This window comes from Vombatus ursinus, unplaced genomic scaffold (genome assembly GCF_900497805.2).
Source record: "Vombatus ursinus unplaced genomic scaffold, bare-nosed wombat genome assembly UNPS02009205.1, whole genome shotgun sequence".
NCBI classification, from domain to species: domain Eukaryota; kingdom Metazoa; phylum Chordata; class Mammalia; order Diprotodontia; family Vombatidae; genus Vombatus; species Vombatus ursinus.
This window is the reverse complement of record NW_020948983.1, coordinates 35690431-35711886: the sequence shown is the minus strand read 5'-3', so window position 1 is coordinate 35711886 and position 21456 is coordinate 35690431. Positions and strand designations below refer to the sequence as shown.

General features: G+C 38.4%; 1 protein-coding gene across 1 annotated transcript in view; it reads right to left on the bottom strand.

The window, feature by feature from the left end:
• Nucleotides 1-21456, bottom strand: part of ST8SIA2 (ST8 alpha-N-acetyl-neuraminide alpha-2,8-sialyltransferase 2) — an 89807-nt gene that overhangs the window by 37404 nt on the left and 30947 nt on the right. The window contains exon 2 of the mRNA XM_027851389.1: nt 1825-1887. Coding sequence (XP_027707190.1) covers nt 1825-1887 — 63 coding nt within the window. The remainder of the gene's footprint in view (nt 1-1824; nt 1888-21456) is intronic.

The following is a 21456-nucleotide window of genomic DNA, read 5'->3' as shown; positions in this document are numbered from 1 at the left end:
TCCTGGGGTTTGGAAGTACCCTATGTACTCTATTGACAGAAATACCTATGAGAATTGGGTAGGACCCCATTTATTGGCAGTAGGCCCAGGGCGCCAGCAATATCACGAGACCACAGTTGTAATGCCCATGTTTCACTGCAGCTTACATCAAGTGGCATAAAAAATGGCAGCATTTCAATATTTTATTACGATAGGCCTGATGACCACACAGAATGACTGACATTATCATCAGGTATCAGAATCCATGTGAATAGCCCTAATGCCTTTATGCCTTAGAAAATGCTTGACACATACACAGAGGATGTTTTGGGTTGCCTCAACAGGAAGGATGCCTACACCCCACTCTATCCAAGGCACAACAGGAATGGACATTTTTTGCTACTGTTTGATTAGATGGGTGGATAAATTTGGGTGGTGCTATGGCATGTAAGAGGTCTTAAGGCAATGGTTCTTAATTAACCTAGGGTACCTAGAACCCCACCTCCTCCAAAGGGTCTGTAGATAGGTTTTAGGAAGTTATATCTTTATTTCAATATAATTGTATTTCCTTATAATCCTATGTATTTTACTTTATATATTAAAAAATATCATTCTGAGAATGGGTCTGTTGACTTCACTAGACTGCCAAAGGGGTCCATGGTACAGAAAAAGTTAAGAACCCCGATGAAGGTGATCTTCTTTAGAATGGAGGTGTGTCGGGGACTGTTTTCTTGTATAAGGACACGTATTAGAACCCAGGTCTGTAGCTCCAAATTTGGTTGCTATGCTAGCATGGCACAATGACCTTGTTATAAGAGAGAAGTAATAAGAACCTTCAAAAAGCCAGCCCCAATTCCTTAAATACTTTAGGCTTAGAAGCCTGGTTGGTTAGAAGCATTAGGAAGGAACTACGAGGGCCATTTGTGATGGTTACTTGGATAATCTCAGTTTTATGAACCAGACTTTTCAAATTTCTGAGCTGGCACAATGACTTCAGATACAAAAAGTTTCAGAGGGCTCTCTTTTTTTTCTGTATCTTCTTTGGTCAACATCATTGTAATAAAATAAATGACCTTGGAATTGCTACATGACCAAAACAAGTCAGAAACAATGGCATCTTTACAATTTGTAAAAGGAGGATTATTTTTTTTTAAAGGAAGTATTAGTTAATCTTGGGTGGATCTACGAGATTCTGCAGGAGAAATTACTTTGTCAGAAATCTCCCACATTTCTCAGGATTAGTCCACATGCAGCTCTTAATATGGTCAAATATTCCACTATGGCCAAGTGAGGAAAAGCCCTATTGGAATATTGAATACATATTAAATGATCAATGTTCCTTCAGACTAATTGCTTTCTGTATACCCAAACGTTTTAAGTAGTTTCAGCTAACATCTTGAACTCTTTGTTCGAACTCCTTACCAGAGAGTGATTGTGTTTTTCTCCAACAGATTGTCAATTTTGCTGAAGAGTTTATATTGTGACCTATACTGGAATTTTGTAGGATTCAAGTTTCATAGTAAATATGCAAATTCAAGTTTTGATCCATGATATCCAAAGCTGTCTAATATGATTCTGATTTTTATCTCCTCAACATAACTGCTGCCTTCCCATATTTCCCATCTTTGGCATATGCAGACCTTGGGTCATTTGTAAGTGATCTTACATTGACAGTTCTCCCCATCTCCCACCCCCCAAAAAAAGTGATTAGGGAAATGGAAAGCAGAAATGAAACAAAACAGATCTGTTCACTAAGTAAGAAGGGCACCAGCCAGCAAAGAAGAGAAGCAGATTAATAGCTGCCTTACAGCAAAAACAAATGAACACAAAATCTAATTTACAAACCTATTAGATTTGCTATGTAAGCTGTTCACAGCTGATCTGATTGTACCTCTGCCTCCAGAATTCCTGCAAGACAAAGGAAATGCATTATTTATAAACCCAGTTCCTCTTTGCAAAGCTTTGTTCAACAGTCAAGAGATCCCCCAGTCTGGAGAGCTGTTCACGGAGGAAGCAACTCTCATTCTTGCCACTTGCCAAGAGGGTCCACCTTTGGGAGTCATTTTTCATGATGGTAAGTCAGAATGAGTTAACAGTAAGATGTATCCTTTTTGTTCCTTCTGAAGAGTCCCATTTTCAGGAAGCTTCACTTAGCCTCAGTCTTAAGGTGTGGAGTAAGCACACCTGTGATTTGCCATACCTCATTAACACCACCTGACAACTCTGTTACTGTATGCCCTCTCCGCACTTCATACTTAATTTTCTTCTACATTAATTTAGACTTGTTTATATGTTGTTCCATTATTGTCCTTAAGCCATCTTTAAGTGTGTATCTGCTCTCTCCACAAATTTCAGACCATACATCTTCCTTTTCTTTTGTACTTGGTATCAAGGGAGATAATGGATCTGAAAGCACCTTAAAAAAACCATGAAATACGAAATATAAGGTCTTATTGTTGTTTGTGGAAGCAATAATATTCATGAGTCGTCATGGCAAAATAATTCATTACTTAGTAACCTGACTTCTCTTGATGAACTATTCCATACTTAGTTTGGGTGGTCCTCTGACAACTGATATAGTCTACAACCACTACCAGACTTCTGTGAAGATTTTCCAACTTGGTAGAACCTTGTGCTCCAATGGCAGAGCCTTGGAGTATCCACCATACCACCGTGAGGCAGGAGAGCAGGACTTTTGTGGAGGTCAGAGTAATGCAATAGTGTTGGAGTCAGGGGTGGGTTGCTTATTTTTGGTCAAGACTTATGATTTCATCAATGTAGGGAACTCTCACTGGATACAGACTGACATCCTGCAATTTATAATCTTAGAAGTTGTTTGGTACACAGGTTAAATGACTTACCCTTGGTTACGGTACTAGTATGAGTCAGAGACAGACAGGACTTGAACCCAGGTCTTCCTGGTTTCAATACCAGGTTTCTACCATGATGCCTCTTGGTCTTAACTTAGTTGTCAGCAAATGAAAATTGACTATTAAAAACCAAAATTACCATCTCCCATCTATGCTAAGTCTGTAAGAGAATGACCACAAAAAGAGCAATCAGGTTGTAGCTGTTATGTTAGATACTTTGAGAGGTCCCATTAGTGCCATGGAAAAAAGGGCTGATTTTGGAGTGAGAGGATTTGGGTTCAAGTATTGGTTCCCTTGTTTATTAACTGTGTGATCTTGGGCAATCTGCTTAACCTATTTAGGCCTCAGCTTCCTCATTTAAAAAATGAGGGCTTTGGACTGGGTAAGTCCCTTTTATGGTCTCTTCTAGCTCTTAATTATGATTACCTCACTCATGCCTCCAACTGTTTCTCTAGATTTCTCTTTGTCAGCTGCCTTGACACTCTAAAGAAACCTTTTTCTAGATTGATGTGTTCCTCCCAGGGACCATCATTTTAGGTAGGACCTTAGCCATGTTTCACCTAACTTATACCTAGAACCTCTCTCTGGATTCATTCTTCTTCTCACCTACTGTCTTACCCCCATTGTGTTGTCTTCTGCCATTTAAATGTTAAGCTTCTTGAGGGTAGAAGTGTTTGCTTATGTTATTAAGCACTTAACTACAGTGCTGGTACCACTGTGCTAGGTGCTGGAGATACAATATCTAGCCATCTCTCTCTCTCTCTCTCTCTCTCTCTCTCTCTCTCTCTCTCTCTCTCTTCCTCATAATCCCCAATATTATTTATTTTGTTTTTAATTTTTTTTATTCAGAACTTTGGAAACACCAAATAAAATGAGCATTTTCATAGTCACAGTAGAAGAGGAAACAAGGATTGTATATGAAACTGCAGATCTCTAAACAGCTCATTTTTCTTTGGACAAACATATACATTCAGCATGTAATTTTCAAAGTTGTCCTATTTATCTGACCTTCTGGCCTTTTTCTGTGCATTAAAAAATTGCTTCCATGACCCTCTTTTTTTCCTTTCTTTTTTCTTTCTTTTATAGATTTGTTCTTGAAAAGTTGGGTATAAATCATATTTTGCAAATGAAATGACATTTTTTTCAATGATACTTCAATATCTCTATGACATTACTGATCATAGCATTATAGGTTTAAGGACAAACAGCTCCTTAGAGTTCACCTAGTAAAATCCCCTCATTTTATAGATGAGGAAACTGAGGTTCAGAAATATTAAGTGATTTGCCCAAGGTCACTAAGCTAGAAGGTGTTGGTGTCAGGATCAAAATCCAGGTCCTACTGCCTCAAAGTCCAGCACACTATGCCACACTGCTTCTCTGATGTAAGTATTCCTTCCAGTGATACAGGTTGCAACTCGTCCATGGCTACGTATCCTGTGTGGCTCTTCTCCATACTCTTCCATCAATACGCTACAAGGTTTCCACCCAAATTTGGGTTGGATTTTCCCAATTACTTAATTTCAGAAATGTTTTAGATTCCTATCTAGTTGATCTTTAGTTGGCAATTATGCCTAATACAGAGAATGAAAGATGAATTCACTTCAAGAAGTGAATCCCTTTGATGACAATCTGACAAATGACTATTCAGCTTCTACTTGAAATCCTCCAGTGTTAGGGAATTTACTAACTTATGAAACAATCTAACTCTCTTTAGGTCATTTTTGTAGTTATATTTTCCCTTTCATTTAGCAAGAATCTGCCTCCCTTTGGGATCCAAGAAAAATAAGAGTCATTCTTCATTCACATAACTATCCTTCAAATATTTGATGTTAACTACCGTATTTCCCCTGTTCTCCTCTTCCCCAGGTTAAGCATTCCCATTTCTTTCAACTAATCTTCCTATTGACATGTGCTATAGTCCAAAAAAATCCCTCTGTTTTTTCAGGTCTCACCTTTCTTGGTATAGGCTGTCACTTTTATAGCTACCTATATCTTTTCTTATTTAGCACCCCTTGGTTGCAATCTGTCAGGAATCTCCCATACTTAAAATTTGAATTTGCCATGCAATCTGGCTCATTAGTGCTGTGACATCAAAGGCTGGAGATCAATCAGACACACCTGAGCAAGGCCCTTTTCCTCCCTCTAAAATATCTGTCCCCTCTTCCAACGAATTGAGTTTCCTGTTGCCTGGGACCACTCAGGTGCATCAAGCTGGGAAGACTGGCCAAGATCTGGCATAACTTGGGTACTAGGTGCGGAGTGCTCCTCTTGTATGATTCTCCATTCCCTTCCTTTTCTTGCTATAGCCTCCTCCCACCTAAGAACCAGATGCCTACACTAAGTAAGTCAGAGAGGGAGCCTGCCCCTCTGGAGATCCAGTTATATGCCTAGATCTCAAGTAATTACAACTTCTAGGGATCTTTTCCAACATCCCACAGACCTCATTCCTCCAGATGTGTTGCTAGAGAAGAGCCAGGCAAAATATGTCCATAACAAAGGCCTCTCCTACTTTTAGGTGGATCTCTGTGGTGAGCCTTTGGGAGGACGTGGGCAAGAAATACTCTGGATGGGTAGGCAGGGAAGAATTGTGATCTGCATGGCTGGAGAGAACTCCCAAATTAATGAGATCATAAATCCATTCACCAACATGAATATTTAAAGAAATGAAAGGCTAGTAAAATTCAAACACAATTTTGAAATCCAAAATACACTTTATTTTAGTGAGGGCTATAATAAATAGAAGTCCTTTTAAAACAAATAGTCTTGGCAGCAGAGGACTAAACAGAAATGCAGTCAATTAATTTGCTAACTGTTCTTTTACTCTCCTCCTGCCCTTGCTATCTTTGGACATTAGTAACTAGCAGTCTTTAATTATAGTTAACTGTGAATTGGACATTTTCATCAACTGAGTCACATTTTATTTATAAATAACCACTTACAGTGTATCTTAGGATAGTTTTTAGTGCTCACTACACTTGTGATAAAACATTTCTTTTGAAAATATTCTGTAATTCTTTTTATTTTCAACCTTGATTTCTCCACTTTCTGGATTAGTCATAGCTAATTTTTCATCCTAGGTCAGTTTCTGCCTACCATTCAGTCAGTGCATGCTCAGGCACTCTAAACTTATTTTAATAATGTTTTAAGTAAAGTGTAAATGAGAGAGTAAGTCTTCTGCAAAATCATTTTATGATTATGGAGTATATTCTACGTAATCGAAAGCCAAACATAAAAGACTTGAGAGTTATTTGATGTCTAAGGTTCTCTGCACCATTGTCTGCTTCATTAAAGTGGATAATCAAGAGCTGAGTGTGTATTTTTCAGAGTGTAAGCCCATATAGATGAATACCAGGGGCTAGTCTCTATGGAGTTTTTTATTAGCAAAGTCCCAGTTGAACAATGTAACTGGCTTGGTTACTACAGTTTCTCAAATTTAAGGAAAAAAAAAAACCATAGACTTCAGTTTTCTCATCTAAGGAGATTGGATTGGATATTGGAGGTCCTTTGTAGCTTTCATGCTCTCATATCATGCACAGTGATATTCACAAAAAATAAGGATATTATAAACTCTGTAGTAAATATAAGAGAGGCACAAAACAAAGTACTCTGAAATACAAATAGAAAAAAATTCATTATTGACTGCAGGGATGGGGAACCTGTGGCCTCCAGGCCACCTGTGGCCCTCTAGGTCCTCACAAGTGTGGCCCTTTGACTGAATCCCTTAATAAAAAGATTTGTTCTGTGAAGTTTGGATTCAGTCAAAGGTCTACACTGTGGCCTTGAGGCTGCAGGTTCCCCATCGCTGGACTAGAGATCAAGGAGACCTTTGAGAAGGGAGATTGTGAAGAATGCATGGGAGTTCAATAGTAGGAGGTGGAGGAGAGGAGAGAGCACATTCCAGGCATAGAAACCCAAGCGAGGGAAGAAGCAAAGATAGCCAAGTATGGGATTGGGTGCAAGGGATGGCAAGTAATCCAGTTTGGTGGGATCACAAAGTGTATGAAGGGAAGTGGTATCAGTACTTTCTTAGTACTTAGTACTCCTACTCTTCATTTCTTTTCCTTTCTAATGATGACCCTATCATTAGCCAACCCAATTCTACACTATACTTTGTTCTTGAATCTTTTGCCCTCTTGTTCCATTGATGTTCATCTCTTGCCAAAACTTGGGCTGAGAAGCTGTGCATAAGGTGTGAGTTTATGAAGATTATTAAATGTCAGATTGAAAGAGACTAGAAACTGCTGAGTGGGCAAAAGGAACCCACTGGAAAGTATTGAGCATCAGATCCATGAGAAAGAGAAGTCTTGTGGTAGCAGGAGGTGAGAACTGCAGAAGAAAGAGAGTGAAAGGAGTGGTAGGAGGCTAGTGCAATGCCATAGGCATGTGGGAAAGGGCCTATCCTTAGGGCTATGGCAGATGAATTCCAGTGCTATTTTGTAAGTAGAGTTGACAAAATTTAGAATTGATTGGATTTGAGAGGTCAAGAAAAAGAGACAGTCAAAGATAATACCTAGGTTTTAAGCACTGGAAACTAGTTAAACAGTAGTGTTACTAACTGAAACAGTGAAATTAGAAGAAGGAACAGGTTTTTTTCCTATTAAATATATTTTCACATTAGTGATGTTGTAAGTTAGAATTAGTACCAATAGGAGGAACCACCAGAAAGAGGAAACAAAACATAACAGAAGGAAAACAAATAGCAAATAGTATGCTTCGATCTGCATTCAAACTCCATAGTTCTTTCTTTGGATGTGGATAGCATTTTCCATCATGAGGCCTTTGGAGATGTCTTAAATCCTTGTATTGCTGAGAAGGGTTAAGTTTATCAAGGTTAGTTATCGCACAATGTGGCTGTTATTGTGTGCAGCATTCTCTTGGTTCTGCTCACTTTGCTCAGCATCAGACCATACAAGTCTTTCCAGGTTTTTCTGAAGTCAGCCTGCTTATCATTTCTTATAGCACAATAGTATTCCATTACATTCATATATCACAACTTGTTCAGCCATTCCCCAATTGATGGGCATTCTCTCAATTTCCAATTCTTTGCCACCACAAAAAGAGCTGCTCTAAGTATTTTTGTACATGTGGGTCCTTTTCGCATTTGTATGATCTCTCTGGGATACAGCCCTAGAAGTGCTATTGCTGGGTCAAAGACTATGCACATTTTTTATAGCACTTTGGTCATAGAGGAACAGGTTTTGAAGGACAGATAATAAACTGTGTGAAATCTTCCATTTTTTAACTGGTTCTTTGTGGCCAAGTGAAAATAAAGTTCATACTCTATAGCCTGGCTAGGAGTCACAATCTGGATTCACCCTACCTTTCCAGCCTGAATACTACTGCTCACTCTTTCCTCCATGATCCAATGAATCTGAATCACTTGCCCAAATGGTGTCTCACACTTTCCCTTCCTCTGTACCTTCCTTCATGTTCTCTATGCCAGGAAGGGCCTTCCCTCTACACCTGTTCAATTCAGTTCAGTTTAGTTCAATTCAACAAACTTTTATGAAGTACCTCCTATTGGTAGAACACAAAGCTGGGCATTGAAGGAGGTTCAAAGTCCTTGCCCTCAAGGAGCTTATAGTATAGTAGAAACCCCATACTTCTTTTAAAGTCTCCACTAAATGCCATTTCCTCCAGGAAGCCTTTCTTAATGTCCCCCAGTCTATCAAGATCCTTCTCTTCTCAATATTCATGAAGCACTTTGTGCCACTCTCACACACTTATCTTGTATTACTTTTATTATAGTTATTAATGTATGTACCACATCCCCTTATATTGCAAGTTGCATGAGGGTAGGAACTGTGTCTCATTTAATCTGTGTTTCTGCCTGCAGCCCCATGCCACTAAATCTCTCCCCCCTTTTAAATAAAGTAACAAACAGCATGTAAGCAGCTACACAATTACTGGAAATTTTTCTGTAATTCACATTCCAGTCATTGCTGAACCTTTACCCTTTTTACCCTGGTGACCTCTGGTAAGGAGACAAAAATCAATAAGTGAAAAAATTATTTTCTACCTTTCAAAGGCATTGTTGCATGTAAAGCTGCTCCATTTCAGTATAGTCCCCATCCCAGACACTGAAAACAAAAAGTCAAAATTCGTAGCTGGTGTCTAAAAAATAAGCATATTTGGGTGGTTAGATCTAAGATGTTTGGGAATTGAACTCCTTTCTAGTGATTTTAGAAATGAAGGGTGAGTCCTCCTCCTTGCAAGGTTAACTCCTCTATTTGTGCCCTTCATTCCATCCTTGACTATATGCTCCAGGACTTTGCTCTATTGATCATTCTCTTTTTTTCATAAAACCAGCATAGGTCAGCCCATTGCTTAAATACACCTTCATTCTATCTTGTCATCTCCTCAAGTTATCATTCTGCACCTCTCCTCCCCATTTATTCCCAAACTTTTAGAAAGTTATTTATATTCACTGGTCACACTGCTGCTTATAAAACTGCTCCATTTTTACCAGACATATAGGAGAAATCTATCCTAATTCCAGCTTCCTTTTCTCCCATCCCCATTCTCTTCAACTCTATTCTCCCCACCCTTCCCATCTACCCAATATCCCACTACAACCATGCCCACCCCTTCCATTGTGCCCTAAGGAATTCTTATTCCATAGTGAGCACATTTCCTTTCATCCTAGGCCTCCTTCCCTCACATTCCTATATATTATTCTTCACTGAGATACTCCTCGCAATGATACATACTGGCTATGTGACCTTGGACAAATCACTTAACCTTTCACTACCCTAGCAAATCATTAAGACCATAAGTTGTAAAAACGGTGCTGACCAGCTTTGGTAGAGGGAATTTCCTCTCCCAAAATTTCACTTTACCCATGAAATCATAAGTTGAGTTCCTATTTCTGTGCAAAAGTCTGCCAATAACAATGCCTGGCTAAAAACAAAAACAAAAACAAATAAACGAAAAAAAAAAACTTTCACTGGCTCCCTATTGTTCCCTTTCTAACTCTAACATTTAAGACTCTCCTCAGTCTAGCTCCAACCCACATTTGCTATCTTGTTGTATGCTATTATTCCCCTTTGTGTACTCTATATGTCAAAGAAACTATCCCCACTGGCCATTCCCCAATCTTACCTTGCCCTCTTCTGCTTCCCTGAATTTGCTTAGGCTACTCCTTATAACTAGCACACATTTTCTCTTCATCCCTGTATGGTGTAATTTCTTACTTAAATGCCCTGGTTATTTGCCACCTCCTAAAAGAAACCTTCACTGATCTTCCCAGCCTAATATTCTCCCTTTCTTTTTCTCTTCATGTATTTCCAGGAAACTTTGATTTTCCAATTGTTCTTGTCACATTGTACCTCATATCATATTTTTTTTTTTGCTTATATGTTTGTTATATCTGCCCATTAGACTATAAGATCCCTGAGGGCTGGAACTGAGTCTTTTTCTCTGTGTCTCTAACATCTAGGACAGTGCCTTACCCTTTGTAGGTGATTAATAATTTTTTTTTGTTGTTGGATTGAATTGAACTGTTGGAAGACTGGTGTCAGAAAAGGCCCAGTTTTGGAGGCTACTCTCATACTTACGAGGAGGGAATTCAATCTCTCAAGAAGGTGAAGAGTCCCTTTCCTATTCTGCATAGGCGGATTCATCTGAGAGTAGTAGAACCTGAGATTGAGCAGGAAATTCACAGATTAATTTAATGACAAAGGGGAAGCAACTTCTGAGATGCTCTGTGGCATCAACTTGAGTAAACTAACCCAAAGAGACCCTATTATTTTGGATTAGACTCAGTCATTCTTTTCTCATTGTCAAATCCAAAAGACTTGTTGATGTGATGTGAGCTTTGGGAGGTAGTTTTTACAGCCTGATGCTGAACACAGCATTTCTGAACCAAATTTGCTGAACAGGCCTGTGTGCTCTGGGGATCACCCTGAGTTATAGCAATGGAAGAATGCCATTAAAAGCTAACTTGGCTGATCTGATCTCTAGGGAGAGATAGCCTGGAGACTGAACATCTGAGTGGGTGTTCCTTACTTCCCTGAGTGAGCCTGTCGAGGGACTGTCTAACTTTGGCTCTCAGTTATCAACTCACTCTAGCTCTCTGTAGAGCTCTAATTAGGAATTTTCGAGCCTGGGGCAAATTCACTTGAGCAGGTTAGGTTGGGGTGAGATAAAGTGTTCTAACATCAGTGGTTCAGAGGACACTAACCCCAGGTACAGTCAGGTAAGAAGTGAGCAATGCCCTAGAAAATCCCGACTGCATTTTTTGAGAATGTGGAGAGGGGTGTGCTAAGATGATGGGACCTTGATATGGATAGGCAAGGGGATGATTCCATTGTGATCCTTTGGGGAACCATAAGGTGAGTTGTGGAGGGAAATGGTTTCTTTCTCATCTTTGTCAATATCTCTCCCTTCCCCCCTGCTCCAGTTCCCTTTTTCAGTGCTCTGAGGAAAAACCATGATTCCCTTAAGCTAGTTATGCCTCTGGCCCTTGGGAAATTTTTCTTCACTTCTAGGGAAATCAATATCAATTTCCACATTCTGCATTCTCTGACATCTTTGGGGCTTCAAGGTAGCCTTTCTGTGGAAAGCATCATCATTTTTAGAAAAGGTACAAATAATCATCTTTCCTGATGTCTACACCTTCTGCCCAAAATTATCTTGGATTTGTTTTGAGTACATATTCTGTATAAACTTATATATGTACACGTTGTCTCAAACCTCAAAATGTAAACTTTTGGGGAGCAGGAATTGTTTTGATTTTGTCTTTTTATTTCCCATTGCCTGCCAAGAAGTAGGTATTTAATAAATGTTCATTAATTGATTGGTTATCTCCCGATCAAGGGGGCAGACAGGGATATAGATGCTGGAGAGAAGGAACCTTCATCTTCTTGTATCACAAAAGTTCATCCTGGACAGATATGCCTTCTAAAGACTTCAACAGGCAATGTATGCCAACTCCACCAAATGCACATGTAGAAGGCTAGTGTATTTTTTTCTTTAACTTTCATAAATAGGATTTGAAAGATTTCTGTATTAAATTTGACTTTTTTCTGTTTCATTCATTTCTTAATAGGACTCAATACAGAAGCAGTGCCCTTTTGTAAAGGAGTGGGAGGAGCCCGAACCCTGCTAGGTCTATAGCTGCTGCTCTAATGGGCCCCATCAGAGCAACAAGAGAAGAAAAGGGAAAGGCTGCATAACCTATTAAAATCTATCACATTCTTTTTATTATAAAATTCCTGGAGGGCATCAGAGTTGGGGAAGACTTTGAAGTAACTTTGCTTCCAAATTCTTGATATCTTCCCCTTCTAAGCCTAGGCTATCCTAAAAAAAAAAAAAAAAAAAAAAAAAGAAAGAAAGAAAAGAAAAAAAGAAAAGAAAAAGCAGTGACCTCACTTCCACATGAAGAGTTCCTTCATGGCTATTACAACCACTGATCAAAAAGCATTTGTCTGTAAAGTTAAGTCACAGGATGGTATTTATATATCTCTACATCTATTTATCTGTATATATGTATACACACGTATGTTTACATATGTATATGAGTATATATATATATTTATACACACACACACACACACACACACATCAGGAGCCAGGCAACTGGAAGCCTAGGTTCTAGTCTCTGTTCTAACTTTGGCTGACTAACTTAGGACACAGCCTTCACAACCTTCTCTTTGTTTTCCTAACCTCTTATTTATTTATTTTTTGATGGTGAAAGCTTCTAGCTGGAAGATTTATTTATTTTTCTTTTCATTTCATTTTTTGTTACATTTTAAGTTCTGATCTGTCTCACTCTTTCCCTCCCCACCCTGCACTAGAGAAAGCCACTATTTCACACACACTCACACACACACACAAAATCATACTATGAATACTTCTATTTATCAGTTCTTTCTCTAGAGATGGATAACATCTTCCTTCATAGGTCCTTTGTAGTTGATTTGAATATTTACTACACAGATTAGCTTAGTCGTTCACAGTTATTCTTCAAACAATATTACTATTATTATATACAACATTCTTTTGGTTCTGCTTATTTCACTCTTTATTATTTCATGCAAGTCTTTTTGTGTTTTTTTCTAAAATCAACCTGCTCATAATTTCTTACAGCATAGCACTATTCTACCTTTCCCAAGTTTAAGAGAGATTTGTTCTGAGGATTAAATGAGGTGAAAATGTTTTGAAAAGGAGGATACACTATTCATATGTGCCAAGAAGAATGATAAAATTTAGGGCATTCTGACCCTTGGGAATAGAAGGAAAAGCTGCAACTTGGGGGACACTGAATTTTCTCTGGGAATATCTCTACTCCTCAGAGAAGCTGATTATCAACATTGTGGTCTCTTCAGAGAACAGTTGGAGGAGAGGCATTGGATTCAGTAAGTCAACCAGTCTTGGAAGTTTAGAGCTAAGGACATTAGAAATCACCTAGTCTAGTGGTGTCACACTCAAATAGAAACCTTGCTGACTTCACATTGACTTAGAAAACCACAAATTAGCATTACCTATGTCGTATTTTATTCTTATTTATTTTGTTAAGTATTTCTCAATCAGATTTTTAATGTGGTTTGGGCTACACTCAAGAGGTTTGCTTGATATCTCTGATCTCGTCCAATGTCCTCAGTTTACAGGTAAGGAAACTGAGGCCCAGGAAAGAAAGTGATTTGCCCAAGATAATGGCTAAAAAAATGGTCTATTAGATTTTACCAGCCATTATGTCAAAAGGTTTCTTTTGTGTCGAACAGATAGATCTGAGGTATTCTGTCAACCATGCAGTGACACTAGCCACTCTTTTTTCCAGTAGTCTCTAAATTTCATTTTGGAAATACTTCTTTAATGGAGGAAATAATTAAATTCAGCAAACATATATTGAGACAGCTAGGATGTATAATGAATAAGAGCACCGGACTTGGAGTATGGAAGACCTCGTACTCTTAGCTATGTAATCCTGGGCAAATCACTTAACCTGTTCTACCTTGTCAAAGGGAAGTACTGAATTCCTATTGGATAAAATAGGGATAATAATAGCACCTATATCTCAGAAATATTGTGATGATCAAATAAGATAACATGTACAAATATAATATAAAAAGCACTAGATAAATGTTAGCTATTATAATTAGGATTATATTTCATGACATTATTTTAATCTACAGGGATTTGAAAGAGGAAAAAGTGAAATAGTCAGTGCCCTTACTTACAGTCTATTGGAAAGGATTCCATAACTGGGGAGATCAGAAAAGGCCTTGTGTGGGAGGTATCACCTGAGTTGTGCTCGGAGAGAATCTAGGGACTCAGTGAGGAAGAGACGAGAATTCTAGACATGATCCAGAATTGGGACCATTTGTGCAAAGGCATGGAGAGGTAGATACATTGTGAAGGCTGGAGGATTGGCAGGAATATGCTGGAGGTAGTAGATACCAGCTCCCAAGAACTAATTGTTAAATTTTCAGTGTGGGCACCTACTCTTTAGAAATTGGTAAACATTACAAATCAGGGCTTGGTTTGTTGTTTTGTTGATTGTCTAGACTTAAAGAAAGTGATGGAGAAAATGTTAATAATGCAGATTAAACTTAAAAGTGTGTTGAACATACTTTTTTTTTGAGAGTTGATTGTTAAATATTTACTAGCACACCCCAGAGAACAGACCAGTTTGACTGAATTGGAGGTTGTGTAAAAGGGAGTAATATGAAATAAGCCTGGAAAGGTAGTTGGGAGGCATATTGTGGAGGGTTTTAAAGCCATATTAAGGATTTTTTTAATTTTAGAAGAAATGGGAAAATTCTGAAGATTTTTTTAGTAGGGTAATGACATGGTCAGATCTTGGTTTTAGAAATATCAATTTGGCTGCTCTACAGAGGATGGATTAGAGAAGGGACAGACTGGAAAGAGGCAGTTTAACTAGGTGACTATTGCTACAATTGGTAAACAACAGTTCTCTCACGTTTGGGCTCGTTGCTGTCAGAAGTAGCAAGAGTAGGTTCCTTTTTGGTCTTGGGTCTGGAGGGATATTACCTTCTCAACCTGATAAGATATTTCTGGGATTTTTTTTTGGCAGTGGGACTGTTTATTTTTTTTTAAAGAGGTGATTAGAATGATGCAATCAATATAATGTCATTTGCATTGATGGACCTCACCATTTATAGAGAATCCCTCTTCCATTTGAACTCAGTACTGAACATTTTCTATGACAATAAATATCTTTATCAATATTGCATCTTCCTGTTTTATGTCTTGGTTCATATGGATAATCAGAGTCACCAAAAGAAATATCTCTGTTGTCACATCTTTCAAGAAAGGAAGCAAAAAAGCATTTATTAAGTGCCCACTGTTCTAAGCATTTTATAAATATCCTCTCATTTGATCCTCACCACAACCCTGGTGTGTATGAATGGGAGATACTTTATTGGAGGAGGACATTTAAAACATTGTTTTTCTCTATTGAATCATATGTTTGTTTATAGTCAATAAGCATTAAGTATAGCAGGATGTTATATATTCTATACATCTTACAGTCAACTATATGATGATAAAGGTCTGATCTATTGTTGAATTTCACTTGTGAATGCTTGCTTCTTCTAATATCTTCATCAAAGATGCTCATGATACGTATGGGGATTATTTAAATTTTTTTTATAGATTGGAAAGTAGGCATATGGGTCAGTAATAACTGATTTTTCAGTTGTCTTATTTGAGTAACAGTCAGGTTGGAGATTTTTTCCCACATTTTTATTATTTTCCCCTCCTTCCTTGAGAACTGATTTACCCAACACATTCAAAAGTATGTCACCATCAGCACAGATTTCTTCCATGTAAACTTGGTCAATTCCAACTTCTTTTTGTATCCTTTTAAAGTGTCATTTCTACTTCCTCTGTCAGCATATCCAGGACTATGATATTAGATTTTAAATGTGGTGGCTCCACTATCATTGATGGAGAAAAAGGTTTATTATAGAAATATTGACAGATCTTTCCCATTTCTTGTCTGTTTGTTGTGCTTCTTTCAATTTCGTGCTTGAATGATCTCAGGATAATCTGCCTTAATTGGATGTATTACCAAGGCTGTAAAATTGTTTTTTCTACCCCTGCTTCTTATTATTTTATGAGGCAAAACTGCTCATAATGTTTCACCATCCTCCTCCATATGATTTAGCAAATAAGTTTATATTCTAAACTTTTATTGCCTTAGGTTGTAATATCTTTCTTCTTAGAAAGATGATCAAGTGCTTTCTAGCAAAGGTAATTTCCAGGCTCTTTTGTTCTCTTTGCAGCAGCTGACTTAAATCAGTTAAACTTACTTAAGAAAGTGTGATAGTCTAATAGCTTATGTCTATGTTTGTTCTTGTATCTCTTTCCCATTTTCAGTATCACTAAGTTATTTAAATAAAGGCTCCTATTGCCACAATTAAACAACATAATTTCTCATTTTTATTTACTTCTTCTGATGTTACTGATAGTGATCATTACTTTAATGAGTAGTCTGACTCATATGCTGTCTTCTGATTCAGAAATTACTCCTATCAATATCCTGTGATGTCTTATTGTTTAAGATATAGCCAATTTAATGTTTTGTGATGCTATTCAGTGCTCATTATATCCAGCACATGCTGACTTTCTTGAATACATTATTGGTATACTATAGTTAGGAGCCTTCTGTGTATTCCGCAGGCCTTTTAATTTTTTGTTTTTTAATCATAGGTTATATTTTCTAGTATATATCACACTGTTCTCTATGGATTGCCTTTGCATTGAAGTTATTCATCTCTCTCTTTATTTGTCTGTCTATCTATCTATCTATCTATCTATCTATGAAGAAGTAGCAGTAACAATAATAGCATTTGCATAGAGCTCAAATGTTCACGAAACACCTTATAAACATCTCATTTTATCATCACATTGTATATATATATATGTGTATATGTATATGTATACATGGAGAAAGAGAGAGAGAGAGCGAATAAATGAATTAATTAATTTCAAGGGAATCATAAAGGTATTTGTACAATTTCATCCTCTGAAATAGGCTTTTTTTAAATGCAATATAAAATGACCAAGTGTCCCATGAAGTGATTTTTTTTTGTTATCTTTGAGCACATGATAAAATCTACTGCAATTACTTCTTACTTCTCCAAGAAGACCCAGTAAGCCATTCTTCCATTGAACTGTAAAAACAACCCTCCTATTAAACCATCTTTAGAATTATGTGTTAAAGATTCAATTTTTTTCTTTTTAGACAATTGGGGTTAAGTGACTTGCCCAGGGTCACACAGCTAGTAAGTGTCAAGTATTTGATCTGAGGCCAGATTTGAACTCAGGTCCTCCTGACTTCAGGACTGGTGCTCTATCCACTGCGCCACCTAGCTGCCCCAAGGTTCAATTTTTTAAATGCCATATTCTATAAGAACAAAATTAGAAAACCTTGGGAAATGTTCTCTCTTTTAGTTGGATATAACAGAATGATGAATCCACAAGAGAACATTGTTGAGAAATTGAATGTAAGCTCCTTGTGGGCAGAGGCTGTTTCTTTTTTGTCTTAGAACCTTCAATGCCTGGCCCAGCACCTTGCACAGTGTTTACTGAGTGTTTGCTGAATTGAATCAAAATAAATAAATCTGGTAATTTCAACTAGTTTTATTTGTAAGTGAGCTCTGGCCATGTTAGTGATACCAAATGAGATAATATTTGTGAAGCGCTTGGCGCAGTGGCTGGCACACAGCCGTCGCTATGTAAATACGTGTTCCCTTCCCTTCCCCAGTGTCTTGCTGTCTTAATTATTTTCCATTTATACTGTCACTTCCTCATTGAGAGGGACAATTATGGGGCATAATAGACCAGAAAGCATACAATGTATTGGAAAAAGCAATAGGATTTGGTGTTAGGGGAACCTAGGTTCAAATCCCAGCTCTTCTTCTTACTTTTTTTTTTTTTTAGGCAATTGGGGTTAAGTGACTTGCCCAGGGTCACACAGCTAGCAAGTGTCAAGTGTTTGGTCTGAGGCTATATTTGAATTCAGGTCCTCCTGACTTCAGGGCCGGTGTTCTATTCACTGTGCCACCTAGCTGCCCCATCTTCTTCTTACTTTTGTATTACTTTGAGCAAAACTTCCCCTCCCTGGGCCTCTGTTTTCCCAACTGTAAAATGACAGGGTTAGACCAGTTCCCTTCTAAGTTCCCTTCTAATTCTAACTTTCCATGATTGACTGATTTATTGAGCCAAGTACCCTGGACTCATAGCTGTAACTTTAAATCCAGAACCTATTCAAGGAAATATATTTTTGCATAAGCAGCTTCTGGGAGAACTGGGAATGGAACTACTCTAGTCTGCCTTTGACTAGAAGCTTTGTTTAAACACTCAAGTCAGATGGGAGTGAGATCCTAGAATCAGGCAAGGAAAAGGAACCAGGGATTGGAGTGCCCTATTAGACTATGCCGGCCAATCTAATCTGAGGCATGAACTTTACTTAAGGTTAGAATAGAAACCTTCAACCTCCTGGGTTTATATATGGTTTGCATGTGTGTTTTAAGTTTGTTTGGTTTTTTTTAGTTGCCTAGTAAAAAGTTCTTTTGAAAAATGCTGACTTCCAATTGAACTAAGAGGGAAAATTTTGGGTTTTTTTTTTCATGCTTTGGTCAACACTGGGGTGGGAGCAGGGTATGCACCTACATCACAGGGCTAGTGCAGATAAAATGTGACAATAAAATGAGATATTTAGAAGGTGCTTTGCAAATATTTAAACTCTATACAAATGCTATTGTTATTGTTACTACTACTTCTTTTTCTTCTTGTACTATTACTGCTGCTGCTACTACTACTACTAATACTACTACTACTACACCTAGTAGAGGGGTATAGTGGTGGTATTAGCAAGTTCTGGATCATCTTTAGAGCCTGGGGAGATTAGGTGAGTTGAGCCTGACAGTGACTGAGAACCCAAGAAGGCTGCTAAAAGTAGGGTAGCGAGTTGTCTGTCCCAAGAGGTGTTTAAGAAGTGAATGGCTGGCCACTTTCTGGGATATTATATATAGGATTTGTCATTTGGGTAATAATAATAGTTCACATGCATATAATACTGTAAGGATTACAAAACACTTTCCTCACAACTACCCTGTGGGGCAGATAGTGTAGGTATTTTTAATCCCCATTTTACTGATTAGGAAACTGAGGCTAAGAAAGACAAAATGGTCACAAAGCTAGTAAGTGTTGGAGTCAGTATTTGAACCCTGGGATCATACTTTTACTACACACTGCCTTTATCTTGCCAGAATTGGGGTGGATGACCTCTGCGGTCCCTTCTAATTTTGAGACTGTATGATGTGATGAGAGTTGAGGCAGGCAGTGGATGGATGAGTTCCTACTTGCTGCCACTTTATTTAGCACATGACCCATGCTATCCTGTCCAATTGTCCTGGAAAGGCACTCTAGATGTGACCTTGACAAAGCAAAGGGGGACAGGGGTCAAAAGCATCATTAAGGTTGGCTCTGCTGTAGACTACACATTTCTGGTGTCAATATGAACAAAATTTTGATCCATCAAAGAGACTTAAACGAACAAAAGGCAAAAACCTAATCCTACTAGAGACTGTTTTCTAATGTAATATCCCTCGTGATTTGGAAATGTTCCCTGAAAATTCATTTAAACTTTTCCTTGTTTCATTGCAGCTCCTTATTCTTATTTAAAATATTCTCTTCCCCTAAGCCCCCACCTCCTGGCACTGACATAACCCCTCTATCAGTCAGGATCTAGTGAAATTAGAATTGGTGTTGGGGTTAATTGTGTCTGGAAGCCCAGACTGTCCAGGGGTCTACCCAGGGCACTGAGATAATGGGTATCTGTGATTCTCTGGATTCCTGCCAGATGGGACCTTGTGCTCTGTCTATCTGCAGGGCTGCCCAGGCTCTCATCATGCTTGAGGGAGAACAAGGTCAGACTGAATGAAAGTCAGGGAGGAATGACCAGTGGATCACGAGCCCAAAGGCTGGCATGGTATTGAGGTCTTGACTTTCTAAGCAGAAGCAGCAGGCGTGAAACAGTCAAAAGGTTTCTGGAAGTGCTCTGAGATATACATGGGGTTTTTATTTCCTTGTTGCTTCTCAGTGACAGCAGCATCAACTTGACAAGATGCTTATTCGATGACACCACGAAGCCGGGGTCAGAGGATGAGCGCAGCTACCTAAGGACGTGCTTTTTCACACCGGATTTGGAAAACGGCTAACATCAGAAAATGAAACCTGGGCACACATACGCAGAGACATTTGTGAGGGGCTGTTTCTAGGATCTGTTGACCAAGCAGCTGGTAGAAAAATAACCACAAGGGAAAGCTAACCTGCTTTTCTGACTGGGAATCATAATGAGCACATTTTCCTCATCACCAGCCATCCTTCTCCCAGGGTTTTAGCCTCCAGTCCTTCCCATCTGAGGACACATGGTTCCAATAAATGCTGTAGGCACTAAGTCCATCCAGAAGGAATTGGAATAATCCTCTCTCTCTTGGGTTTTCCAGCTGGGACCATCTGACATGCTAACTTTGGTGACAGCCTCAGGTAGAGAATCACTTTATTTTTTTGGTGCAGATCTGTGACTTCATCAGTATAGAAGAGGGAACTCCCTACCTTGATACAGACTGGTAACTCTTTCATAACTTACTACCTTGAAGGGTTTGCCTGGGACCACTGAGAGATTAAATGACTTACTCATGGTCATACAGTCAAAAGCAGCACTTGAATTCAGGTTTTCCTGACTCCAAGGCTGACCTTCCATCTACTCTCTCTCACCTCTTCTCCAAGTCATATATATGGGAAATGTCTCAAGGCTCCTGTTTCAGGGCATAGGAAATACAGGTGTTTGAAGTTCAGGGCTTAAGTTTTGTTTTACACTATTAAGGGGCAAAGTGATTGACTTAAATGACCATTATATCTGCATTTCCATTGTTTAGGGATAGATATCAAAAGTGTATGGCTTATCCAGCCCCTTTACTTTCCTTCTCATTCCCTTCTGCCCTTTGGTTATAAGCACTTATATGGACACCAGACAGTCAGTGGCACAGAAAAGAGAGACTCAAATCAGTAAGTTTTGCATGTGTTAACTTTTTTTTTTTTGCTTTTTACTAGGCAATTGGGGTTAAGTGACTTGTCCAGGGTCACATAGCTAGTAGGTATTGTGTGTCTGAGACCAGATTTGAACTCAGGTTCTCCTGACTTCAAGGCCGGAGTTCTATCCACTGCACCACCTAGCTGCCCCCTGTGTTAACATTTCTGATGAAAGAATTGTAGAGAAGGGGGTGGAAACTAATGGCTAAGGCTTTTGGTTTACAGGAGAATTTCTAGAGAATTGAAATTGTCTATGATACTACCGTGAAGATGAAATTATACAAAGAAAAATTCAGAAAAAGGGAAGAAGAGACATTTAATTACTGGGCCTAGACCACTAGAACAAAGGGAGGGCGCCCTTTTCTAGCTGTTTCAATGAAAAATGTCCAATATTTTTTACTCTTTTACCTTAATTATCTTAATAATTGAACCTTGGTGACCAACATGGACAATGGATAGATTAATTAATCCTAGACTTTTCCAGACAATACACATTCTCAGGAAATATTTAATGTGAATAAAATCCCTTCCTGGATGTCAG